Source organism: Phymastichus coffea, unplaced genomic scaffold, assembly GCF_024137745.1.
Source record: "Phymastichus coffea isolate CEN01 unplaced genomic scaffold, Cenicafe_Pcof_1.1 PCOF00158, whole genome shotgun sequence".
NCBI lineage: Eukaryota > Metazoa > Arthropoda > Insecta > Hymenoptera > Eulophidae > Phymastichus > Phymastichus coffea.
This window is the reverse complement of record NW_026706969.1, coordinates 353048-379508: the sequence shown is the minus strand read 5'-3', so window position 1 is coordinate 379508 and position 26461 is coordinate 353048. Positions and strand designations below refer to the sequence as shown.

Sequence of the window (26461 nt, the reverse complement as noted above, 5' to 3'; positions counted from 1 at the left end):
CAATCTCCTTCTTAAAATTTATTTATGCGAATAAATTATTCAACGTTGTGATAATATTCCTATTTCGAAATTTTAATTGATCAATCACCGAAATTATTAATCAAGTTTATAATCACTTCGTTTTTTTTTTGCGTATAAAACGTCTACAGGAAATATGCTGATTTCTTTGCTATTGCAATTGTTTTGCTAGTTATAACCATTTCTTTCATTTGAATAAAATGCATAATAATCGCATAGTCATAAATTGCACGATGTCGTAAGCCATCGCAACGAGCTCTAACCTAGCGCCTTAAGAGATAAAAAAATGAATTTTTCACAAGCGTTTTCTCGTAGATTGCATTCAAACTACTGAAATGCAGCTGCGACAAGGTAATTGTTATATAAGCGAAGCAAGCCGATCGTTAGTCAACGAGCAATCCAATCAAAAGTTGAAGATGACAGGAAGCGCAGCTCGCGTCTGCTCCGGGAATCAAGAATACCCAAATCCCCAGCTCTAAGCTCATCCCGGCTTTCTCAAGAGGGACCCCAACGAACTCGCCACCCAAGCGACACCAGCGTTCCGTCGAGGCAGCGGCTTCGCTCAAGGCGTATCGATCGCGGACAAGCCTTGGCGACGGGGGCGAGCTCGTCGAACGACGCACGGTGTCGAAAAATCGCCGGCTCTCGCGTAATATCGACGACGACGATCGACTCGCTTAATTTTTGTTTGCGTCAGCGTCGGGGCGCTCGTACGTGCGCCTCGTCCCCGCCGCGCCGTCCGAGCTTGCGACCCGGCGAGCCAGGCCCGAAAATCCAGTGTGCCGCGAGTCGAATGTCACGCGCACGCACGCGAAACGTTCGTCGAGGCGGCAATCCTCGCCGCTCGATACCAGCGAGCTGGCTCGTTGGAGTCGCAGAGCTGCGTGGAAACCTCGCCATCGTCGGGCAGTCCCTCGATTATTTTTCGACGTTTTCCAGCCACGCGACGCAGCATTTCCGAGACGAGGCGAGAGGGAAGCGCGACAGATAAGCGTCGAACGAAGCCTCGTCTTGTGCGTTAACGTACTCGCGAAACGTAGCGAAATCGTCGTCCGTTGCGCGCGAGTGGAAGAGACCGAGTTCGGCCAGGCAGAGAACGAGTCCGGGACGACGTCGACGCTGAGTCTCGTGTCCCCGACGCGTGAGAACAAGTCGTCCCCGGGCTGATCTCGCGCGCGATGTGCATCGACACTTGTGGATCCAACGACGTCGCTGACAGACGGGGAGCTGCGCGACACGCGGTTCGCGTCAGAGCGGCAGAGGGTAGATGTACGCAGTTGCGAGGCAACAGCCGGGACGACGGTGCGTCTCTCGAGCGAGCACGTAACGCAGCTGAGCCACCGACGGAGTGGCGCGGGAGACAAAGCGAGCCGAAAGAGAAGGGAAGGACGGAGACGCGCGCGCCGTCAAAATAAGCACTCGACGGGCAGAGCCGGGCCGAGAGAGAAGGCAGCGCCGCAGCAGCCTCGCGCGTCGACGCGCGCGCGCGCGCGCGCGATCGATTCCAAGATCAGCCCTCGGCGGCGCCAGCCTCGGCCGCCCACTCGCGCCCGGCGCCCGCCGCCCTCCCCCCGGTCCGCGCCGTTTGCTCGCGCGCAACTCAGTCGGCGCCAGAGCCCCGCTCCGAGTTGGCCACGCAGAGCCGCTGCAGCGTGCCGACGGCGCGTACGGAGCAGCAGCAACAGCAGCAGCAGCAGCAGCAGCAGCAGCAGCAGCAGTAGCAGCGGCGGGCCGCCCTCGCACGCTGCACGACCGCGGCTAGCTGCGTAGATGTGCACCTCGTCGACGGGGACGTCACGCGGGGCATGAGGCGCTGAGGCAGGTCGCTCAGGTGGGTCGTTCGCTCTCCGTGCCATCGGCGGCAACCTGATGCGCCCGGCCCTAGTTTCCCCTTTTTTTCGACCAAGGGGCGCGGCTTTGACCACCATGCGACGGGCGATCGGACGACACAACGAATAAGTTCACTCTCTCTCTCTCTCTCTCCCTCTCTCTGCAGGCGTGGAGGGCCGTGTGCGGCCCGAGTTCTCCCTCGGTTTTAATGGATATTGCATGTACGTCACGAGCGAGCGCCTCCGTGTTTACGTATACGTGTAGCTCTAATGATTTTTTTTCCGCTCTTCTAAATATACTCAGGGCTTTCACGGCGTTGCGCACCGTGACGCATTTCGCGTGCATACAGCTGTACGAGACGTAGGCAGCGCGAGAGTTGGAGCTTGGCCAAATTTCGTTCGCTCGTCGCGGACAGCGCGGCCAACTTGCTCTATCCGAGTGGCGATCTCGCCGCGAAGCGCCCGGGCGACTCTGTGTTTACGTACAGGATCTGGAAGCGGCGTGCGTTCGTTATCCAGCAATTTTCGCGAATGCAAACATTTGGCCAACGCCCCTTCGCGGACGATGGAGTACGTCACAGGTGCGATAAGACACAGCTGGAGCAGTGTAAGAGCAGCGCCGAGCAGCTGACGTAGGGGGAGCCGGGAGAAGTGATCTTTTGTGCACATATCAGCCGAGCGAAATCGGATATATACACGTACACGCCGGCGGTGCGCGTGTCGAAAGTCCCTTGCGCGCGGCGCTACAGGCCGTCGTTTTGGCGACCAGCTGTCCCTCGCGCGCCGCGGGGCTTTGTCAGTGATTGCGCAAAGCGCCGCGCGTCCCACGCTAATTAACGATCGCGTAATCGTCGCGAGTCAAAGGAGCGTTACGTCAGGCGCGAGACACGACTGGTCAAACGGATTACGGCGACGCGCTCGCGCGACAACGGCCCACGATGCCCGGATCGCGGACGTTACGCCGGACGTCCCGGTGCCGCGATACCGTCGCGTGGCTCGGCTCGATCGAAAGAACGCGTGCTTGCGCGCGCTCGGGTGCGCGAGTTGCGTGCTTGGGATACGACCGTGTCACCCGGGGATTGGTTCGCGCAGCTCGGAGCTTTGAGAATTGTGTACGCTTGTAGGTAGAAGAACTGCAATTTGACGGCGTGAATTTCGCGTTACTAAAAACCAGCAAGCAATAATATTATTTTCGGATACAATTGCAAAACGCAATACTATGTATTTTAAAGATATGACGTAGCGTCGGAAACTAACTTTATTGAAAGTTGATTTATCGGCTCGCTTAATATTGACTCGTACTACTTACTCCTTCAACTACCCTAAAAGAAGAGGAAGAAGAAGAAGAAAGAACAAAGCGCACTGGTGACAGTGGAATGACTAACGTGGCTATCATTCGCTAAAATCCTTGTTTCGCAAGTCTGAGAAAATTCCTTTGCTTTATAGGAAGCTGAATATCCTCGATGGGCCGTAAAAGACGGGACGGACCGGCGGCGACGGCGCTGCTCAGCTGCTGTCTCCTCCTTCTTCACGACTATGCCAACGGCTACGGGGAAGTCGGTGAGTACAGCCGAGTCCTTCCCGTCGGCATCGATCGACAATATTCAACGCTCCTCATCCGCGTGAATCGCGCACAGGGGTGCTTCCATCTCGCCTCCTGTCTTCGAGGCGACTGGCGAATAATCTACGACGTGAGTTCGCTCGGTGCGCGGCCGGTCGTACCGGCGTATCGTTCGGTGATCGCCAATATCTTAGCGATAAATCGCGGCGCTAAGTCGATAAAGCTTAACGGAGCGTGGCGGCCCCACACTAGTCGTTTCGCCAAACGAAACGCGCAGCTACAAAACGAACGATCTTCCGCCCCGTCGCGCAAGCTGGGCGTGGGCGTGTAATTTGTCGCGGCAGTTGGATCGTTCGAGCAACAAAATAAAGACCTATCCAGGCGGTGCGATTAGATAAGGTACGAAGTACGGACGACTGTTTGCCGAGCGTAGAGGCATCCTGAAAATAGCCGCGGGGTGCCCGCCCGTTATTTTTTTTACCAAGTCCTGATCATCGACTGCCACGCGAGTTTCACCAGCGCGCTCGCGTTGATAACGAGCCAGCACGCGCGAATCTCAAGATAGCCTCGGCTCGCACGGTCCGCAAGTCGCGTGTTCCGGCGAATGCGGCTACCTGCCTTCGCGAGCTCTCGAGGAGATTAATCGTCGCGCGGCCGTTCGTCCACGCCACAGCTGCCTCTTCGCCGCTGTCCCGGGCTGCGCGCGCGCGCGCGGCATTTTTTTTTTTTATACGTAAAAACACAGTAGCCGAGACGTGGCACTTGTTTCCCTCTCACGGATGGGCTTTGACGTTGGCGACGGTGCCATTCGGCCGTCGCCCGCTGTCGTTGCGCTTGGCGCTCGCGCAAATAGAAAGGAGCGAGCGCGCGTCGACGTTCCGTGCTTTCTTCATCGATTTCTTTGCGCTCGTTCGGCCTACTCAGCGCTACTCGAGGCTTCGGCTGTAATTTGAGTTGTAGCTGGTACTCGAGGGACTCGCGGACGTCACTCGCCGGCGCCCTCTCTCCCGCCTTGTGCAAGCTCGTCGCCTCGTCGCGCGACGTTCGCTTTCCGACGAGCGCGGCGCGGATCACGCGCCCGTCGGCTCAAGGAAAAGAGCGCTCGTAACAAAGTTTTCAATCGCCGGACGAAGTTGTCATATCCGGGGCGCGCGACGCTCCTCGCAGAACGTGCGCGTATCCCACCTCGGAGGCTCTCTCTCGGGCAAAACGAAAAGACAAGGACACGATACAATGGTCGTGGCGAAACGCGCTGCAGCGACGCGCGCGCGAGTACGGCATTGTGTGCGGAGTACGTCACTTCCGGCGGATCGATAAGATATAGCTCATCGCGGGAGCTTCGCCGCGACGTAGATCGGCAGCCGCCACTGCGCGCTTGCCCGCGGCGTCGTCTTCGGGAGGTCCGCTGAAATTGGGTCGTCGACGCACCGCCGCGCCGTGCATCATACGAGCGCGGAGAGCCGCGCGAGCGCAGCAGCGACGCCCACGCGCGTCCTTATCGAGCCGCCGTGGCGCGTCCCACGCGTCTCCACGTCGCCCTCCTCTCGATCTTCGCGCGCGCTCTCGCTCTCATCTATCCCCGCGGCCGCGGCCCGAAAGTCAAAGACTTTCGTTCTCATCGCCGCTCAGCCGTTGCGACCGTGCGACGCGCGCCAAGAAGACACTCTCTCTCTCTCTCTCTCTCTCTCTCTCTCTCTCTCTCTGTCTTTTCGCTGCCGTGGTGACGAAAAGTTGTTCTTTCTCTTTGTTTCCTCGTTGCTCTTCTCCCTGGGAAGTGGAGCCGATGCGAGCCTTCATTAAATTCTCCGTTTCTGCCCGACGCGTTCTAAATTCAAAATCTTCGTTCTTTCCGAACTACCATGTACCAATCGAACCGCGACGCCTTCTCGCCGGGTCACGATCGCGAGCGAGCTTCCATTCGACGCTTGGACAACCGCCCCACGGGCGTATTACGGCGTTCCCTCGATCCGAACTCACGGAAATAGCCTCATTATCCGCGCATACGCTCCCAAAGCGATTTCGTATTTTTCCTTTAGTTCGCGTGGCAGCGCTTTACGTAAAACTGTCTCGCCGAGATGAAAAGGAAAATCGAAGGCGGCGCGCGCGGGGCGAACGTTTTGTTCTCGTCTCTTTTTTTTTCTTCTCTTGCTCTTCCGCGCGCTTCGACGAAAAGCACCACGGGTGTAGGTTGCTCGCTCCATCCGGGAAAGAAAAAAAAATTAGCAATAAGTGCGTCGCGGTAAGATTTTATTCATGTCGAAAACTAATGGCGCGAACGTGAAAAACGTACCTTTTCTTTTGCGGAGTAGCATACGCGCGGGACTAAGAAAAAAATATATAACAGCAGAGAAAACAACAACACGAGTCCAGGCGATAAAAGAGAGGGGTTAAAATTGAAGGTAGCCGCGGTGCGCGAAAAACCATGGGGAAATCAAGCGGCAACGAGTCAATTGATCGTCGTAATTAAATTATCGAAGCGGTAAGAAGCTATGGCCCTTTCCAGCGGCTTCCCCTGTACAACTATCGATCGCTGGCCGTGTAACGACGAGACATTAATCAGCGAAGCCCGCAAAGCGACATTTTATTCCGAATGCGGATATGTTACCGGGAATTCCAGCGATACGGATGAAACGCCGCTCCAACACGCGAACGGGAATGCCAGGATGGAAGCGTATTCGACGGTACGATTGGACCGCGGAGGGTTTCTGCAGACTCGTATCAACTCACAGCGAACACTGGTCATCCGCCGGCAACGCGATCGAACGAACTGCCGCGGGGGAAAGGAGGACTTTTTCTGCTCGACAGGCCGCACCGATGAATCGCCATATCCGCTGCTCGCGCTCGCGGCCAACGAAGGAGCGCGCAACGGTGCGTTTACGACGAAAGCGAGCCACGCCGCAGCGCCTTCCAGCAGCCGTCGCGTCGAACGGCCACTCCGACTATGCTTCGCGGAATGACGTACCGCGACGACCTTCCAAGTACAAAGACGAACGGCGGCGGATGCAAACGGAAGCTCGATCGTACGTCCGACGAACGCTACAACTCGAACATACGCGTATGCGTCGCAGTGCTTTCCTCCGTTCGTCGCGGCGCGAAACACCGAATCCCACTCAAAAGCGCACGATGCGCGACGTGCCGACTGTACCGCTCGTTCCATCTTTCGCTCGAGCGTCTCGAGCGATCTCTTCGCCTTGCCGCTGGAGGCTGGAGACTGGAGGCTTTGCCCGACGAAAAACACAGCTGCGACCGTCCACGGCATCCGCTTACCTCCTCCGATCGATCCACCCGATGTCGAATCGGTCGTTTCACCGCACATTTGCGCTCCCCAGGCTGCCTGTTCAGCAAGAGCCTCTGCAAGCCGGACACCGAAGCCTGCTACGACGGTAATTTCAATGAAATTAAATTTACTCGTTTGGAAAAATAGCAGATAAGCGAGGCTCCATACAAGGAAATATCGATTGTCCGTAGACTTGGCGTTCGGTAGGTGTATCCAGTTGAGCGACGAGCAGCTGTCAGAGGCAGACCTCTATCGGTACGTATCGGCCGAAGCGACGCGAGCAATCTCGCCAGCCGTTAACGGGTCACCGCCTGCTCGCAGGTACAACTTGGAGCCGGACGAGTTGGAGCTGCTGCGCGTGCAGCTCGAGCGGCTCGAGTACGAGGGCTACAAGTGGCCCGACGACTACACGCAGTGCGTCATGCGGATGCTCCTCGAGGATCTGCGCTACGGGTACGAGCGCGTGCCCCTAGCGTCGACGCCCCCGGTACCGCGGTTCAACAACGGGCGTGCGTTGGTGTGTTGCAGGACGAGCGGCGACGACGAGTCTCTGTGCGGCGACGGCGCCAAGCGGACCGAGCTCGGCGGCGGGAGCGCGCGGGCGGCGAGCGGCCACGTGAGTCCGAGCGGTGGCGACGCCGCGAGCCCGTGCCCCGCTCGAGGCGCGAGGACGAGCTCGCGAATCGCGCGCCTATGCTTGCAGGAGGAGGCCGACCCGCTGGCAGTGGTGAGGTACGCGCCGAGCGGCCGGCCGAGCGCGCGCACCGACTACGCCGACGAGTTTTATTACCCGGAGAGGCGCAGGCAAGCAGCGGCTCGCTTCGACGACTACGACGGGGCTCTCTACGAGGAGTCAGCTGGCATCGGCAGTCCCGCCGAGGGTACGCAACGGGAACGCGCCGCTCGACCTCCTCGCGCTTTGCTCGCAGTCTACCGTCGGGGATCTCGCTCCTTACCCCAGCAGTCGACGAGCTCGGCCGAGGCCTACCTCGGCGCCAGCGGCCAGGTGCTGCCGCGGGAGTACGCGGAGGCGCTGCGCGGCATCCTCGGCGAGGACGAGGACGAGGACGAGGACGAGGACGAGGACGAGCTGGAGTTTCTGCCGAGCGGCGACGGCAGGAGACCGGCGATCCAGGTTGCCGGCTACGAGGGCGCTTTCTCGCGGGAGCTCGGGCAGCCGAGACGATTGGCGGCAGGCGTCGGCTTCCTCGATCGGACCGCGGCCGTGCACGAGGACGACGTCAACGACTACGGGGATGACGACGACGACGACGACGACGACGACGACGACGACGACCACGACGACGACGACGACGACGACGACGCCGCGAGGCCCATCGTCGAGTCACTGTATTCCAAGGGCGGCACCATCGTGCCTGTGAGGCGAGACGTCGCTGTGCCTGGTACGTATAAACGCACGGCCCCCGACAATTGCGAGGCCGTTCGTTATCAGCGGTTGCTTCGAGGTTTCCTCGGTCTTGAGCTTGCGCGCGCTCGGGCCGTTCGACCGTTACCGACGTCGGAACATTGCTATTCTACGTGCCTGTGGAGACTCGCACACGCTTCGCGGTAACAGTGCACTTGGGATCAAAGATCGTTAAGAAATATGGACGATTAATGGAAAGCTAGGCTAGCTGTCCCTATACGCATTGGTATTTTCGAGGAGCCTTCGCAAGGGTGTGGGGAGGAAACGTTCGCGCGCGTCGTCACGACCGGACCCAAAGTTCAAGGTGGATTCCGAGCCGCCAGAGCGACGGTACAACGTTTCTCGGACGACAATATTTTTCGCACATTCGTTCGCTTGGCCGTTGCGAATGCAGGAGATCTGTAATCGAATGACGATTTTCGTGCAGACGAGTACGACGATTTATCGCTCGACGACAACTTGAACGAGATGCTGTGGAGGCGGGAAATGGCGGGCTTCAAACGACGCGAACGCTTGGACGTGAAGAAACCGGGGCCGCTGTTTTCGACCAACAATTACGCGTTCAAAGCTCACTCGACCAAAGGTACGCTGTAAAAAGCCATTCCGCGGCTCGCAGAACGAGAACTCGACTGAAATTTTCAATGCCAATTGTAGCCCCCGAAAATCAGCTCCACGGCGCAGAGGATAATGACGTGAGTATGGCGCAGCTCTGAACGATATATCGATGTGACGTTGACTGCGAAACGACTAAAGCCCGTGCGCGCACATGCAGAACGACGTGGTGTATCTGGCGCAGGTGAAGAAAGACGCTTCCGCGTCGTCGCTCGGCGGCGCAACGAGGGCCAACGGCAACCCCGATCCCGAGCGCGTCTACATTCAGTTAGATCGAGAAATCGCCACCTGGCTCGAGGGCAAACGAATCGTCAACGCGGTAAGTAGCCCGCCCGTCGCGACCCCAACCAAGACTCGAAAGACTCGAACGAACCGACGTGTGATTTGACGCGCGCGCGCACAGGTGGAAACTCTAGTGGGACTGCAGCGGAACGAATTGAAGGACGTCGACGTTGGCGAAGCGACCATTAGCTTCAAGGTGGCCCGCAACAGCAAGAGCTACAACGCGTCCGACGTCGTTCGCAAAATCGGTAAGCCGTCCGGGCGTCGAGGGCGTCGCGGCCGCGCGCTATCACCACCCAACAAAATTCTTGCGTTCGCTCGCAGGTGACGTACGCGACGCTCTGCGAAGGCAGCTCAACGCGGAGGTGATCCACTACGGCGTCGGCAAGGTAAACTTCTACATGCGAATTTACAAGCGGGATCGCACGAAGACGAGAGAGAGAGAGAGAGAGACACTTGCGAAATTGCGCGAGCGCTTCTTTCGGCTTTTAAAATAACCGAGAGCTACCGCGGTGACTTGAAACACCAGCTCGGGAAAGTACATCTCGAGGTGACGGTATTCCTTGTATTTTTTGAATGGGCTTGGAGCACAACGAGAAAGCAGATCGACTCGAGCCTTCGTCAAGCGAGATTTGGCTATTGTTTGCGCAGGACCTGCCGACGATGCTCGACGTGTCGCACAACTCGGAGATGAGCTCGAGCTTGTTCGGTGCGCTCGTCGCCGCAGGAGTGGCCGGAGTGACGGCAGCCGCGATAGTCGTGCTGATAATAGCTCGTCGTCACGCGAAATCACGAGCGAAGCTGGCGGGTCTCCGCGCACCCGACCCCGAAGCGTCGAAGGACTATCAGGAGCTGTGTCGAGCGCGCATGGCGGCCAAGCAGTCGGACAAAGCGACGGAGTCGCCCAGGGGCTTCGACTTCGGTCGGCTGATCGAGTCCGGCAAGAGCGAATCAAACAGATCCAGTACTTCCAGCTGGGGCGAGGAGCCGCAGCTCACTCATATGGATGTGGCCACCGGCCATGTCGTTCTTGTAAGTATACCTTTGTGCCGACACTGGCACACGCAAAACTCGTTCCTTCGCACGAGCACAGCAACAATTTCAAGTCAGCCAATGATCACTGAGCGTGTGAGCGACGGCTCTAAGGGTAAACTGTGTCGTTAGAGTCGATCGATGCGTTTATCGCGATGAATTCAAACGGGAAAAGAAAATTTCATCCAGACCCCAAAGTGCATAAATCAGTACGGCCAAGGTCAGTCCCCTGTACGTATTGACGTGCGCATAAATCGTTCAGTCCTACATGGAGGAGCATCTGAAGAATCAAGAAAAGTTGGACGAGGAATGGGCAGCATTGTGCGCTTACGAGGCGGAGCCGTGTTCGACAGCCATTGGCGAAGCCGAGGGGAACGCCGAGTGCAATAGGCCTGGCGCCGCGCTTCCCTACGATCACTCGCGCGTCATTCTCAACGACTTGGCTAATCTCAACAATTCCGACTACATCAATGCTTCCACTATCGTGAGTAAACGACTTTCAATCGGCTTTTTCCTCGCGGTGGCGCTTCTTAACTTAACGACGCGAGAAAGCGGCTCGGTCCAACATCGTCAATTAACTGTTCTCTAAATTGGTTGTCTTGGATTGCCGCATTGCCAAAAATCAGAAATCGGTAAGTCGGCGAGATGCGTGGCTATGATTGTCGCTTGCAAGCAACACGAAAAATCGGACAAACTGTACGATACGAATAGCGGTGCACTCCGTCGAGTAGATAAATACATATTAAACCTTGCATTGGTCTCTACGTTTGCGAGAGCTTTGCAATTTACACGCGCAGGTTCGTACAAACACGGAAATGCTCCAGCAGAGTTTTCAGCATGCAGCTACATGGACGTACGCATTATTTGCAAAACGCTTTTAAACGCTATTCGAGTGTACAATAAAATGCGTATATACTCGTATAGCTTGTTTGCTACTACCAAATGTGTGCACCGAATTCGCGAATAAACTTTGCGATTGAAGAATCGTAGGGTCTTTTGTGGGCGCCGTTTGCGCAGATGGAGCGCGAATAATGGGAGATTTGTTTGGATAGACCGACCACGATCCGCGGAATCCGGCGTACATAGCGACCCAAGGGCCACTGCCGCAGACAACGGCGGACTTTTGGCAGTTGATATGGGAGCAAGGCAGCGTGGTGGTGGTGATGCTGACGCGGCTTAACGAGGATGGCCAGCCTATATGTCACCGCTACTGGCCGGAGGAGGGCTCGGAATTATACCACATCTACGAGGTGCATCTGGTCTCCGAGCACGTCTGGTGCAACGAGTATCTCGTGCGCTCTTTCTATCTGAAGAACTCGCGCACCGGCGAGACTCGCACCGTCACCCAGTTTCATTACCTCGACTGGCCTCACGATCAGGTGCCCAAGTCCAGCAAGACTCTCCTCGAGTTTCGTCGCAAGGTCAACAAGAGCTACCGAGGACGCTCCTGTCCGATTATCGTGCACTGCAGGTGAGAAAAAAATCGCTCGATGCGCGTCGGCGTCGCACGAACGAAGGCTCAAAGGAGAGCTGCGCAGCGTCTGCGAGAAGCTTGATAAACAGCCGTGACTGTTTAGAACCGCTCGCTCGTTGTTCGTCAAGCCAACTTTTGTTCAACAGTGACGGAGCAGGTCGCACGGGCACTTATTGCTTGATCGACATGGTGCTGAATCGCATGTCCAAGGGCGCGAAGGAGATCGATATAGCGGCCACTCTCGAGCACATCCGCGACCAGCGGCCCAACATGGTGGCGGACAAGCAGCAGTTCGAGTTCGCACTGATGGCGGTGGCCGAAGAAGTACACTCGATTCTCAAGTCGCTGCCCATTGTCGCCGAGAAGTCATCGTCTACCAAGGACGACAAGCAGCAGCAGTCTATCACCAAGTCCGATAAATAGGTTGGCATTATCACCCTTATCGTTTCTTCTTCCGCATGATCTTTCCACGCGTACACCCACGACTACATAGATATACTGAGATAGCTTTTTACTTCTATGCTTTTTCCTCTGATTATGTTTTTTTCCGCACAGGCGATGACTATTTAGTTTTGATACGAGGGCATTTATCACGCAGCTGCTTGTGTATGTATGTAGTCGACGAGGTAGAGGCTTATACATCCGTTTGCATATCTTGCTCATCAATCCAAAACTGCAGTCTTACAGAAAGTCTTTTTGTAAAACTTCGCGAAAACAAATATATAAAACACGTACAACACACATGGACTGACGACTTTTCTAACTTTCCGCTATGATTCACTGTATAACTCTTTGCACGGATGTGTACGAGGATCGATTGTAACAATGAGATTGTAACAATAGTTCAGTTTTACGCGCATATCAAAATCGATGGATTTACACTTGTACTGTACACGCAAGTGGAGTTACCTTTTTTTTTCATTTGTTTGCCGGCCTATCACTCGCGAAAAAAAAATAATGTACATTGTCCTTTCTTCTTTCATTGGTCAACAAAAAAATATGAATGCACGATGGCGATCATAGTTCGCGCAAAGAGAACAGTAGACTCGCAATACGCGACTAACGTTGCAAATAAAGATGAATTGAGAATTGACACTGATGACCTTGGAAGAAACGGTGCGTCGACTTGATTGTTACTCGTTTGGCGTAACGAGTGAGACGATCGATCTAGCTGCACAATTTTTCGGCTGAATGTTATGTACTACTCGGTGCAATTATTAAAAGTGTAAGACCTCGATTAGCACGAAAAGATATATAACAAAATATTCAATCCCTCTGGTATGTATCTTTTATCGAGGAAGGACCTATAATTATGTAATGTTTTACTGAATGTATCATGTAACTATTATATGAAAGTATACTAAACAAAAATCATTGATAAAAATATTTTACTATATGGTGTATACTAATGTAACAGATATATGGTATATGATAAAAAGAAAAGAAACATGTCCGTTACGTAAATGTATATAACTTTAAGCAAGGACATCATGACGGCAACTATCGTGCAGTATATACATTTCTTAATTTTCTATAAGGATACATAGTTTTGTTTATTTTTGTAACGGTAGATCCGACGATCCTTACTTTGAAAATGATATATTTTTTATTGAAATGTAGTTTGCGATGGAAAGAAATTTGAAATGTCTGTCGAAGAAAACATGAAAAACAAAAAAAGAATCAATGAAAGACTTTTATTTTGTCTGATAGTTTTACTCACGGTATGTACCTGATTATTACATTTTAAATTTAAAAAAGCGTTTGACTGATTCAATTCACTGTAGAATGATTGAAAAATGATTAAGACCGAAAAAGCTACAATTATAACTAATTAAAAGACTTTGTTGATTCGGGCTGATAAGCGTGTGATAATATAATTTAAAAAAACGTTAACTTTGTGGTACCAGCCTCCTACTAAGTTGACTTGCATTTTAATGTAAGGACGTTTTACGTGTTATATTATACAGAACGATTAAAAATTAAAAAATGAAATTTAAAACTTATTGATAGTACGTTGTAAAATTTTTTGTCCTATGCTGCACTACAGGTATTATGCTATATAACAGTTGAATGACTGAATTATTAAATACTTCTATTTTGCGTTCGTTCGGATTGTATTTATGGTAAAGTTACATATTCACGTATTTCCACGGCGAAAATATTATTTGAAATGATATAATTAAGCAGCAAATATAATAATGAATTAATCCATTGTAAACTAGAGATACTAACTAAAAACAATGCGTTCGCTTCTTCATTCTTTTTACATCAACTCTCCTCATAGATCCTATATTTTTGTGCGAACCAACAAATGTAACTATATAACAAGAAAAATTATATGCTATGTTACTGAAGAGTATAATATATGTTGTAAGAGAATAAATCAATCTATGTTCAAGATGACAGACTTTTAATTATTTTTAGATATGTAGTATAATTGATGATATATTTATCAGTATCAAATCAAATATATTAATGTGTACACTACTTTTTAATCACAATGGAAGTACACATTCTGCTTATTTTATAAGCTGTATTCCATGAATAATAATATCAGTACTAATATATTTACAAAAGCATCTTATCGATGCATTTATATCTGCATATAACAGTTAAATCCTATAAATTAAAGCATTTAAGCATTCTTACAAGAATATATTAATTTTTTTTCATTCACTTGTATAAAACATAACTAATCATGGAATATCGATAAATCACCTTCAGAATCACTAAAAACAGGATTCCAAAAACCTGGAAAAAGCAGAGGCATTGATAATCTTTTCAAACATATATGAAAGTTTTCTTTAATTAGAAACTTACTAGGAGGGGTTTCAGGATTTTCAGGTTTGTACTTTCCTCTATGTCTGGAACATAAATTTTGCCGTTTTTTTCTATCCTTTTCCGGTATATTTTTGTAGTACTGGAATAATTAAATAAAATAATTATTTAACCGATCTAAAGACCAGAATACTATACATGTATAATAAAATATGTCTTACTTCTTTACAGTCTCTACAATCCCATCCTTCTAATTTTTCTCTCTCGCTTTTTTTTCTCACAGGACCTTCTTTGTAAGCATAGCTTAGGCTCTCATCTGCTCTGCCAGGTATACTGCAATGTGATATTAAATAATTTATCATTAGAGTTAAATTTGTCGTATAAATATAAAATTACTTACACGTCAAAACTATTAAGTAATTTTTTTTTTGCAGGTGGTGTGTCACATTGCATATCATCTTCAAAATCTGTTAAATCAATTTCAAAATTTGTCATATCCTTCTGATTAGTCATTTCAGCTTGAGAAAAATAAGTTTCATCACAACTAATTTTTTGTGGTATATCGGTTTCTAAATTGATATTATTTTCGTTTTTTTCATCTGATGTTCCATTTTTCAAACAGCATTTCTGCTGCAATATATTATTATTCAATGTAAAAGATAATTTTTCATTTAATAATAATTGACTATTCTTTTCTTTGACGTTATTCAAATTTGATTTTTCAATAAAATTAAATTTATTTTTCAATTTTGAGGACCTTTCATTCTGTAGAGGACTAATTTCTACAGAATCATCTTTTGTAATAGTATTTTGATTATTCAATATTCTAGATTCTATCGAATCATTTCTTATACTGTCTGAATTTTCATTTGTCATATGGTTATCATAGAAAGTATCTTCTTTTGCAACAATATTTTGATCAATTGATGTTCTGAATTCTTTTGGACCATTTCTTGGAGAATTAAATTTTTTCATATTCTCTAGAATACTGTCAGAATGTTGATTTGCAATACTGTTATCGTAAAAAGTCTCACTCCAAGAATTTTTTTTCCTTGAGAGACTCACACTTTTATTTCCAAGACTTTCATTTAAATCAATTTTACTGACATCCATGATTGGAGCTACTTTCTTAAAACTTAATACAGTTTGTTTGGACTTCTTACCCTTGTCATGAAATTCAGTCTTTGTATAATTAATTTTAGAAACATTCAAGATCTTCTGTGTTACACTTACATCTTTGTTTTTTTTAATAGGAGATTGTAAAATATTCTCTATTGGTTTTAATGGTTCATTTTTATATTCCTTTGCAAACTCTTTCTTTTGATCATAATCAATGTCAATATTTTGTTCAAACGAACTTGCGTTAGCTGAACTAAGTTTACTGTCATTATTTGAATCGATTGATTGTGACGAAATATTTAAAGATGAATTGCTTTTTCTGGAATTACTTCTTTTACATTTACTAAAAATGGGGCTGCTTTGGATTTTTATAGGTGAATTTGTAACTGATACTGATGGAGATTTATGTGTTATAAAACTCCCATTTTCAATATCTTCAAAATCTTCTGAGTATATAGGTGGAAGTTCACTTATATTTTCTTTCTGTACGATACTTGAAGATTTATCATTAAAATTATTTCTTTTTTCATTTATTGTAAGTTTTGACAATTTTTGGAGTTTACAATTAGGACTGGCTCCAAGAATTTCAGATGATGGTGGTTTGATAACTGCTACACTAAAAATGTTATAAATTTAACTTAATTTATTTCTGTTGAAATAAATAACTTAGAGAGTTGACTAACAACTTTTAATCACTTACACTTGCTGATTAGATTTCTGACTATCAATAATTTCCCTTAGTTTTTCATTAGTTACAGATAGTTCTATTTTTTCATTCAACAGTTCTGTAAATAACAAAAATTTTTTTAAATGTAAAAGTTGGAGAAGTGAATTTCAAAATAATATCTAACTTATGTAGTTGAAAAATCTTATTTATTATTAATATGCATATAAATTACATATATATACAGTTAAATAACATCTTCTGGCAATAGTGACAAAAGATTGGATACTTTACTATCAACTTTGTCAAACAATACAAGTTTGATATTGTTAAAAAAAAGCAACACGATTATAAATAACAAAATTAATAGTATCTGATTAGAACTTACTTTGATGTTCAAGAAAGATGTTTTGTAAAGAGCAAGAAAAATTTTCCAACGCTTTTTTAGCTTGTTCATGTTGCTCAATATATTTTGTTTTCAAATCTCCTTTTAATTTTGATGCAAATTTGAGGTTGGGTTCAAAAGATGATGGATGCCATTCCATCTTTGTTGATTTTCTTATGGAACCGCAATTAAATAAATGGACAATTTTATTGCCTACGTTATAGTTAACAAATTGAGAACATCAACATATTAACTTCTTACAAGGTGAAAAGATAACTAAATATATTTTCTAAATGCAATGGACCAATTGTCCAACCTTCATGCCGCTCTTACGTCAGCTGTTGCTTCGAATGTGCATCATATGGTTCATTTTTGAGAACTTCATTGGTTGCAAATGAAACTGGTGCTGCCTCAAGAAGTGGATTTAAATTTGCTGTTTAGCCACTTATGGATTTCTACGATGTTTTATATGCTTTGTCCTTCTAATTCTAATCTCTGTGATGATTGTACGTGTGGGTTTTAACCTTCGTAACATGCTTATTTTTCTAATCTGAAAAATAAAGAAATAAAAAATTTACAAAGCTATAGCCAACTTGCAATTAATACAATGTTGACATAATGATAATTGTTAAAAAATGTTTGAAAATGAATAAATCAATGGAAACAAGGACAATATTCACTTTACAATTATTATAGATACAATGATATTTAATTACAAGTAAAATTTAAAAATGTTATTATTTATAAATGCTTGGACAGTTACTGCAATTCCTAAAATGTAGACTATATTTCTAAAAATAAATTTTCACAAGACTTTATATTACAATGTTTTTTGCAACATATTTTGCATTTTTATATAAAAATATGAAAGAATCTTGATCAAAAATTAAGTATAAACTGTAACTTGCAACATGTTAAGAAAAAGAAGCTTTGCAAGCAATATTTATATATTCAGTCTATTCCTTTATTAACATTGGTAATATTTGTAATATTTACATGATTATCTTATAAACAAATTTACAGCATATTAGCTACATAATCTTATAATTGATAGTTCTAATGATAAACAAATATACAAGAGATCATGAATTATCATAATCACAATCTTGTGCACACTTATAGATCTCTTAAATTATAATGTGCAGAAGTTTCTTTCATGACCCATGTGTTAGATTCAAATGTATATGAAAATGCAATAGGTAGTATTCTTACATGTATTTAACATCAAAAGTCTGTAAACTAAAATTAGAATCAACGAACAAACTTTTATAAAAATTATTAATTTGATTATAGCACAAGAGACCAAATGTGATGTTACATAATTAGTTGCCAGAGACCTTATACTTGGAAGTAACTGATAGTTACATTTATCTTACGACATTGATGCTGAATTGTGATTGTTTTTTTCTTTTTTACAGTAAATGTCGCAATGAATTGTACATTATATACAGGAATTGAAGAATTATTTAGGATTTAAACGCAGATTGAAAGGAAGTGGTGGATGGGAAAGTATTATTCGGCAGACTAGCGACCAGTTTACCTGGTGGTCGATTATACGCTTCCAAGCTGTAGCGCGACATTAACGCGGACAACGTGCTCTTTATTCCAGCTGTGGCTATTTGAGACCACCTGCCAGAGCTCACAGCGTCATCGCCTGCGTAAACCGCGTGAGCATCAAAGCTACTTTTCTGGGTGCTGTTGCCAGCTGGAAAAGGTGCATCTGCACAATCATTATACAGCACTGAGTCACAATGCACTTTCTATTATTTACCTTGTAATGGAGGATTGAGCACTGGTTGGTGAGGATCAAACATTCCACTTTGTCGAGTACTGCTGGCTAGTCGCAATTCAGTTTGCAACTCTGCTAGCAATTGCACTGCTTTTGGATCAGTCTGTCATGCAATGAAATTATTTCTCATAATAATTAATTTTTTCTGAAGGATTTTCATATTTGTCCAATGTTTAAATACCTCATTATCTGCTTTAAGAGACATGAGGTCTTCAACGCAGATTGGTTTGCCTTGATTTAGAGCCCCTGTCAGAATACCTAATTTGCGAGCAAGAGTATCTTCATTTACGTACTCTGGATAAAAGGCTCCTTCTCGTGGGTTATTTCTCGACTTTATTGAGGGAGGGCTAGCATAACTATAAGGGGATGACGCAAAAGGAACTGGTGGTTGCCCAAATAATCCTTCACCAACCATATGAGATTCTGAACTATATCGATGAGAGTAGCCTGCCTCTATTTTTAATCTCTTTGATGACCTGAAAAAATAAGATTCATTTGTGAACTTATTTCTTTCATTGCTGTTCTTTATTACATTTATATGGATATTTATATGAAAACGTTTGCACAATTAGGATAAAGATATTGATGTGTAAAAGCATAAGTATTATTTGCCTTGTTAATGATGACCAATGTTATGTATACAAGATTTAGTTTTTCATTATAATATACTCTATTAAGTTTATTATTCAGAATAATTTAGCTTTTGTTTAACACATAACTTTTTTTACTTTTTTTTCATGTTCTCACTTTATAATATCAAACCATGTAAGAATTTTTTCAACTTACTTAAAACGATAAGGTAACAACTGTAAACACACAGAAAATCCTTATGACGTGTGATGATTAATTGAGGAAAATGAGTTTAATGAATGATTTTTACACAGGAAAGTGTTATTCAGTTTTAATAAGGAAATAGTTTAAATGAGTTGTTAAATTTCCCAAGCATAAACAAATTTCAGTTGCACAAATGAACTTGATAATTGAAATCTGAAAAATATTTCATTACCTAATTATACTCTTAAAAGTTATAAAATTAGTCCCTTTATCACATTTGGCCAAAATATTTTACTTCCTGAAACACAATCGTTATTTAACTTCATTATTTACAAGTGTACTCTTGTTTTATATACTTATTTTTCTTATAAATTTGCTGTCTTATCAACGATTTCAATTCCACATGAATACTTTCCTTCAATTATATAAAATATTCACTGGTTTTTGTTTTTCATTTGAATATTAATACAACTACGAAAAGTATTGTACATAATATATTTCCATTTTAAGTCAAATGGTAAGCTCACGTGTAGTATTAATTTATGAAATGTATAAAAACATGTAATATTTTCTAATCATTTATTTGTTTTTTGGAAATCATTCATTTTCACAAGGTTGTGCAAGAAACATATAAAAACATGTTGTGCAATACTGTTCACTATATTAAATAGTTTACAAGAAAGAAAATAAACAGAACGTAAAATTGGAACAAAATAAAATATTTATTATTATAATCACATGTTTAATTTTTTACATTCATAATATATGACGTATGAAACTCTTCATAGTTTATTGACCTGAATCATTTCGCAGTATTGATGTGGAATTAATCATAAATAAGAGATAATTTGGCGTTTAAAAAAAAAATTTGAAAGTTGTTCTAAGATATGTCATCCAGTTCAAAAGAAAAAAAATTTTACTCTGTACGGTTCCTAGTTTTTGTCTCAATACTGCTACTCCATTATTGAACAACCTATCTTATGAATAATTATGACTACAGGGCTGCACAAACGCTTATGTATTTTATCTTAATAATATAATTGGGGGATATTTAAAAAAAATTGATTTATAGCAGCCACTTTTCCATTTTTAGTATCGTTATTATTATTTATGCATAATATTAGTTTGTACAATATGTATATTTCGATTTACTGCCAAATTCCATTTGATTTTTTTAATTGATTGATTCAACTTTAAAATATTTCTCTAAAATATTATGATAACTATATATGAAATTGAATCCCATGAGTTTTTATTTCATATACAAAAATAACAAGCTGGAATAGCCAGCAGATAAAAGAAAAATAATCAAGTTAAAGAAACCTATTGTATAAAAGCACAAACAGTCGAAAAGAAATTTATAAGTAATATTAACAATTAAATCATTGGCGCATTTAACAGTGCTTTTTGTAGTAAATGAATCTTCTTTATGTCCACATCTTAGACTTCTTCGTTGAGTATGGTGGTGAGGTTAATACGTGGGTACTCCGTTATACCCATTAACTTTATTTACAGATAAGGTTTTCCTTACATACTCGCAGACCTACACGTCGCATCATTATACAATTATTCATGATATTCCAAATTTCCTTTTATAAAATATTTACAAATTTTGAACGTTTATTAATCTGTCTAAATATTATGAAAGTGAACATGAACATTATTTCAAAAAATATTAATCGACTTGACGTTATTAAACTTCTGATAAAGTTTTTAGAAGGCTGGTAAGAAAAAAAATTACGAAGTTCTATTTCGCAATAATTATGGATAATTTCTCCGTAATCTTCATCATTTTCAGTATTTTTTATTTGTTACTGTAAATAATTAAATGTTGGCCATAAAATTCTTTTCAAAGATAAATAAAAATATAACAAATGCAGCATCTAACAGATAATTACGCATATGCAATCTACAAACTCCAACTTCAGGTTGATTAGCGATTGAATGCTCAATCGATCAACCGTCTACTATTACTCACCCTCCGACATCGGATAGGTCCTCAATAGTTCTTTGTATGCCGCTTCTATTTGGTACAGCCGATAAAGGCATTCGACCTTGGGAACTTGCTTGTTGCTCTCGCAACTCGCGTCTTCTCTTTTTACTCCACAATTCATGACAATCCTGCCACGTTGGCAGTGCCGGGGATTGCATTCTATAAGCAAGATAGTTAGGTAATAATTGACTTCAATACAATGTAGATGGACATCCAATCTGTAGAAAAAGAGTACATACTGGTCTGGTTGCACGTTCTTTAACCATGGACTTTTTAAAGCATCCGCAGCTGTAATACGTTTTTCGGGATCTAGCTCCAACATTTTATCAAGTAAATCTAAAGCTGTTGCTGGCATAAATATGAAATCATCGCGAAGCCGACGCCTGTACGTTTTTTTAGGTTTCAATGTGTGCCATAAGGGCAATTTTATCACAGATGGCCATACTGCTGGCGTTGGTGTTCCGCAAACTTTGGATATGCTATCTAATTGCGTCATTTCTACGTTAGCCTGAAAACAAAATTGCATTGTTAAAACACGATCGAGTTATTCAATGATTTATAACAAACAATGTGTACCTGGAATAGTGGTTTCTTCAAAAAAAGTTCACCTAAAATACAACCACAGCTCCACACATCTATAGCAGGCCCATAACGTTCTTCTCCTAGTAATAATTCGGGAGGCCTATACCATAAAGTAATTACTTTGTTGGTATAAGGTCGCTGTTTATCATCGGCGTTCCAAAGTCTCGCCAAACCGAAGTCAGCTAATTTGACTTCGCCCCTATAACGAAATAATTAGATTAGTATGTAAAAAAAAATAATAAAACAAATATATAATAGCATTGTTATTGCGTACTCAACGTACTTGTTATTCATTAATATATTGGAACATTTGATGTCACGATGCAAGAAATTTTTACTATGACAGTAATTTAAGCCATCCAGTAATTGTTTCATGATGCTTGCGTTATTCATTTCATTAAAGTCAACCATTCCAGATTCTAGAAGTCCCATTAAATCGTGATCCATATACTCGAAAACCAAGTAAAATGATCCTTTGTCCTAGAGATTGTAGCGTAAATTTAATAAATTACATGACATGCATTAGTTTATTTGATATTACGTCCAGTATGAAAGTACCTTTCGAAAATCAACGGCATCCTGCTTGTCCGTAACGATTTCCCTTAGATTAACAATATTCTTATGATTAAGCTGACGCAATATTTTGATTTCACGTACAGCGGTGATGGGAAAACCATCCTTTTCATTTTCCAGACGAACTTTCTTTAGAGCAACAATAACACCAGCAGATTTATCTTGTGCCTTGTACACTTGTCCATAAGTACCTTCGCCAATTTGGTCGATCACTTCAAAGACATCGACGCATCGCTCGCCCCAATCTTTGCCACCGGAAGCCGACATTGGCATGTGAGAATTATTTTTTGAGTTTTTTCTTTTCAGTATCTTCGGTCTCTTTAGTTTAGGTTTCGGCGGTATTTTTTCCACCTTGACACGTGGTGGAGTTGCGGTTGTGTCTTCCTCTCCGCTGAGATCTTCCGAACCTGGTACAACTGAAACATCAAAGTCAAAACAACGAATGTTATATTTCATGTGAAAACTATCGCTAATAAATAAAAACTAACCAGGTGGCAGCGGCAAATCTTTGATGCCCTTTTTCTGGTTACTTGGCTTTGTCGTGACAGACTTGGGCGCAACGCTCTTGGGTGTGGTAGGTTTGGAAGTAATGGAAACAGGAGGTTTTAGCTGTTGTTTTGGGGTATGAGTAGTGTAAGGTGGAGTTGGCGAACGGCTTGGCGGTGAGTCAATGCTTTCTAAATCGTTCTGATTGATACCCGGAGGTAATGGTAGCTTGGCCAGACTCTTACTCGTAAAAGAGACAAGAGGGGGCTTCGGTGGCTCGTTAGTCTTCAGAGTCACTAGGTTGTTAGGAGTACTAAATTTGGCGATTGCCGTGGACAATGGGAAAGCAGTAGCTGCAGATGGCGGAGCTGGCGTAGAAGCTGGAGCCGGGGTAGGGGTTGGAGTCGGAGCTGAAGCAGGAACATGATGTGGGTGAATTGGTGTGGTTACAGGGGGAACTGGAACTGGACCAGGCACTAGGACAGGCACTTGAGCGAGACTCGATTGAATTGGCTTCACATCAGGGTGGTGATGCAATTGCTGCAACTGTTGCAGTTGATGCTGTTGAAGCTGTGGAAGTTGTTGCGCGAGTTGCTGCTGTTGAAGCTGAGGAAGTTGCTGAGCGAGTTGCTGTTGTTGCAGCGAAGGAAGTTGTTGAATCGTAGGAGGCAGCGTTTGCACACCTATTATAGAACATTTATGTTTTATTATGTCCTTTTTAATATGGAACTTAGCTTACGGAAGTTGTGTAATATTTTTTTAAATAGTAGCGTAATATTGACTTTGCTGAAAAAACAAATAATTTTATTCTGTGTTATATTTTACCCGAAAGAATTTCACTTTTCATATTCATTTTTACAGTTACAAACGTCATCAAAGAAAAGTATAACCGTATGCACAAAACTTTTTTGTTCGGTTTCACTTTTCCTATGTTCAACGAACTAAATATTTTTTCCGAGTAAAAATAAAAATATCTAAGATATTAAGATAAAATGTTTTACATAAATATGTCAATGTCTACAAGTATCTAAGAAAACAAAAGAATGGAACGAAAAAGCAAAAATTGTTTCACCTGTGACCAAAATCGTGGGTGTGTTTACAGCAGTTACTGGCGCATCATTGCCCAGTGCCGGTGAATTATATACATGCACATTCTGAGCAGGTACAGCAGCACTTGCGTGCACAGCTGACGGTGGTACTTCGAGTTTCGGTTGCGGCACTACCATCGTTGTTAGTGGACCGGGCAACGGTGGAGTTGTAGGAGCTAACGGTTCTTCTTTCACCGGTTGTAGTGCCACCGGTGTTGGGGCTACCGTAGACACCAGTGGCACCATCGTTGGAGGTACTTGTAGCTGACTTTGACTTTGCAGATGCGCGTGTATCTGTAAAATGGAATAATAACAATTCATAATCGAAACGAGTGATGGCTTAACAGATGATAATCCGTAGCATTGAGGATCAAATTAGAGTAATTATGACATAACACATTAGTGCATGTTAGAGCAATTACCGGTATTACAGACGGGGCGGAAGTCATCGTTGGCACGGGGATATCCACAAGATCAACGGTGAGATCCAGACTGGCACACGGAGTAGTGGCAGCAGTGGATGACTTCTCGTTCATACGGTCAGACGACGAGCCATTACTGTTATCTTTCTCATCTGAACCCTCAATGATCTGCACTTCGTCTTGACTGGCTTTTTCCTTGGCTACCTGCAGCTTCTTCAGTGCTAATTCTTTGAGGTTCCGATCCTTGACGAGTTCGGCAAATAGACTCGTTTCGCTGATCTTTGCCTGGTACTTGAGGTTACGCTCCATTATGCTAGTTGGCGATCTGCGATTGAAGTTACGCCCCACTGGCGACGGTATGCGTGGCAGTCGCGGGCTCTTGCTGCGCCGTTTGCGAGATGATTTGTGTGATTTGGCCGGTGAGCGAGATCTCTTAGGTGAGCGGGTTCGCCGGTTTCGGGACCTCGAACGAGAACGTGACTTTCGCCAACGGCTGTGAGGACTGCGAGAGCGCGAGCGAGATAGATGGCCCATTCTGTCGGCGGAGGTAAGTTTGAATTTCAGTGTCAGTTGAATGTTTTGGTTGATATTAGCGTACCTGGCACTAGGACTCCTGGCGGACTTCCTCTTGTCCCTGCGATCCCTCTCGTGGTGCCTGTGCCTTCTGGTCGAGTCGTCCCTCTTCCTCCTGGGCGACCTCGCGACCATATCGTCCGCGCGACTCCTCCTGTGCGACGACGGGGTGGGACTGAAGTCCCTCCTGCGCGGCGGACTGGGGCTGTGTCTGCTGCTGCGGTGCATCGACGACGACGAGGACACGTGGTTGGAAGGACTGTAATCCCTCCGTCGGGGAGGACTGTGATCCCTGCGCCTGGGCGGGCTGCTCGGACTGTGAGGTCTGCGCCGGTGGTTGGGGCTGATGTGCGAGCCGGACTTGTGTCTGGAATCCGGGCTGTGGTGGCCGGACTTGGACTTGTGGTGGTTGTCCGGGGTACCGGAGCGCGGCGGCAGCTGGGGCGTGTGCGGCGAGTCGACGTGCCGACCGGAGCCCTGGTGGTGGTGCGAGGAGGTCGGCGGCGGTGACTCGAGCTCCATGTCGCTGGGCGAGCCGCGCCTGGGTGGAGTGGCCGGCGAGATGGGCGAGGTGCTGTCCTTGAGCGCCATCATGGGCGGCGAGGGCCCCGGGTGGGCCAGCCGCCAGTTGGCCAGCGCTTGCGAGTGCAGCAGCTCGTTGCCGGCGGCGATGACGTCGGGGCTGAGCGAGCGCGAGGCGCGTTTGCTCTTGCGCTTCTTCTTCTTGCTGCCGCTGAGGCTGGAGCCGGGGCTGAGGTCGCCGCCGCCGCCACCACCGCCGCCGCCGCCGCCGCCGCCGCCGCCGCCGCCGCGGTTCTTCTTTTTCTTGTCGCGCTTGTGCTTTTTCTCCTTCCGGCGGGGCGCCGAGCGACCGGCCTCCTCGTAGCCAAGCGGCATCACGATGGCCGCCTCGTCGGCGTAGATGCCGCGCAACTTGCGGTGCATGGCCGAGGGCGTGGTGGGCGAGAGGCTGATGGGCGAGGTGTCGGCCGCCGGACCACCGGCGGCATAGTAGCCGGCGCCGAGGATGCCGCGGGCCGGGCCCGGCTCGCCGTCGGTGTAGCTGTTGGCGCCGTCCTCCGACTGGATCTCACCGGCCTCGGGCTCCGACAGATCCTCGCTCGACACGTCCGAGTACTCGACCAGCGGCTTCCTGCTGCTGCTCGTCTGGCTCAGCTCGTATTTGTCGTCCTGCCGCGAGCGCTTCTTCTTCTTCTTGCCGGAGCCTTTGCCATGCCGGCGGCGCTTGCCGCTGCTGCTGCCGATGGCGAGGTTGCTCTCGCCGACGCTCGTAGCGACGGCTTCCGCGGTCGCGGCCACGGCGACCTCGAGGGCGTGCGAGGCTCGGTTGCTCGTGCCGCTGCCGGTCGTCGACGCGAGGCTGCTCAGCAGGCTGGCCGCTGCTTCTCCCGCGCCTCCGAGGCTGCTCGTGCTGCTGCTTAGGCTGTCCTTCCTGCGCAAGGCCTTGTAGCGTCCGTTGCGTTCCGCGCGCTCGATATCACGACTGCTAGGCATGTCACCTACTGAAACAACCAAGCGTCCGCACCCCTTATTTGTTTGCGCTTTTCTGCTTTCGCTGTCGCGCGACGCCTTTGGCCCTTTCCTCGTTTTGAAGCAACGCGCTCCTTATCTCAACGCTATGATGCTGGATCGGTATATACAAACGTGTGCGTGAACCGTTGCGTGCCCTCCATTATTCCGATATGTCCCGACCGATGAGTATT

At 46.1% G+C, this 26461-nt stretch overlaps 3 protein-coding genes across 3 annotated transcripts; 1 reads left to right on the top strand and 2 right to left on the bottom strand.

Annotated features, from left to right (window-relative positions):
* Positions 1 to 1544: 1544 nt before the first annotated feature.
* Positions 1545 to 13869, top strand: LOC131672778 (receptor-type tyrosine-protein phosphatase N2). The gene is made up of 17 exons (XM_058950231.1): positions 1545 to 1849; positions 3294 to 3407; positions 6738 to 6791; positions 6877 to 6940; positions 7007 to 7138; positions 7214 to 7301; positions 7389 to 8088; positions 8539 to 8694; positions 8766 to 8803; positions 8884 to 9042; positions 9127 to 9253; positions 9330 to 9394; positions 9657 to 10037; positions 10300 to 10521; positions 11090 to 11508; positions 11658 to 11934; positions 12067 to 13869. The coding sequence occupies exons 2-16, from the start codon at positions 3311 to 3313 to the stop codon at positions 11932 to 11934; spliced, it is 2979 nt and encodes a 992-aa protein (XP_058806214.1). The 5' UTR covers positions 1545 to 1849; positions 3294 to 3310; the 3' UTR covers positions 12067 to 13869.
* A 201-nt stretch (positions 13870 to 14070) lies between these two features.
* Positions 14071 to 16621, bottom strand: LOC131672779 (DNA endonuclease RBBP8-like). Its single transcript, XM_058950232.1, has 6 exons — positions 16461 to 16621; positions 16109 to 16193; positions 14690 to 16024; positions 14511 to 14622; positions 14332 to 14431; positions 14071 to 14262 (listed from the first exon to the last, which is right to left on the bottom strand). The coding sequence occupies exons 1-6, from the start codon at positions 16615 to 16617 to the stop codon at positions 14204 to 14206; spliced, it is 1848 nt and encodes a 615-aa protein (XP_058806215.1). The 5' UTR covers positions 16618 to 16621; the 3' UTR covers positions 14071 to 14203.
* A 249-nt stretch (positions 16622 to 16870) lies between these two features.
* On the bottom strand, positions 16871 to 26252 carry LOC131672777 (cyclin-dependent kinase 12). The gene is made up of 14 exons (XM_058950230.1): positions 26155 to 26252; positions 24763 to 26004; positions 24165 to 24699; positions 23727 to 24036; positions 22657 to 23337; positions 22154 to 22584; positions 21879 to 22075; positions 21590 to 21794; positions 21253 to 21521; positions 20999 to 21172; positions 18428 to 18722; positions 18229 to 18349; positions 17998 to 18177; positions 16871 to 17007 (listed from the first exon to the last, which is right to left on the bottom strand). Exons 1-14 carry the CDS (start codon positions 26250 to 26252, stop codon positions 17003 to 17005), a joined length of 4743 nt encoding a protein of 1580 aa, XP_058806213.1. The 3' UTR covers positions 16871 to 17002.
* Positions 26253 to 26461: the final 209 nt, after the last annotated feature.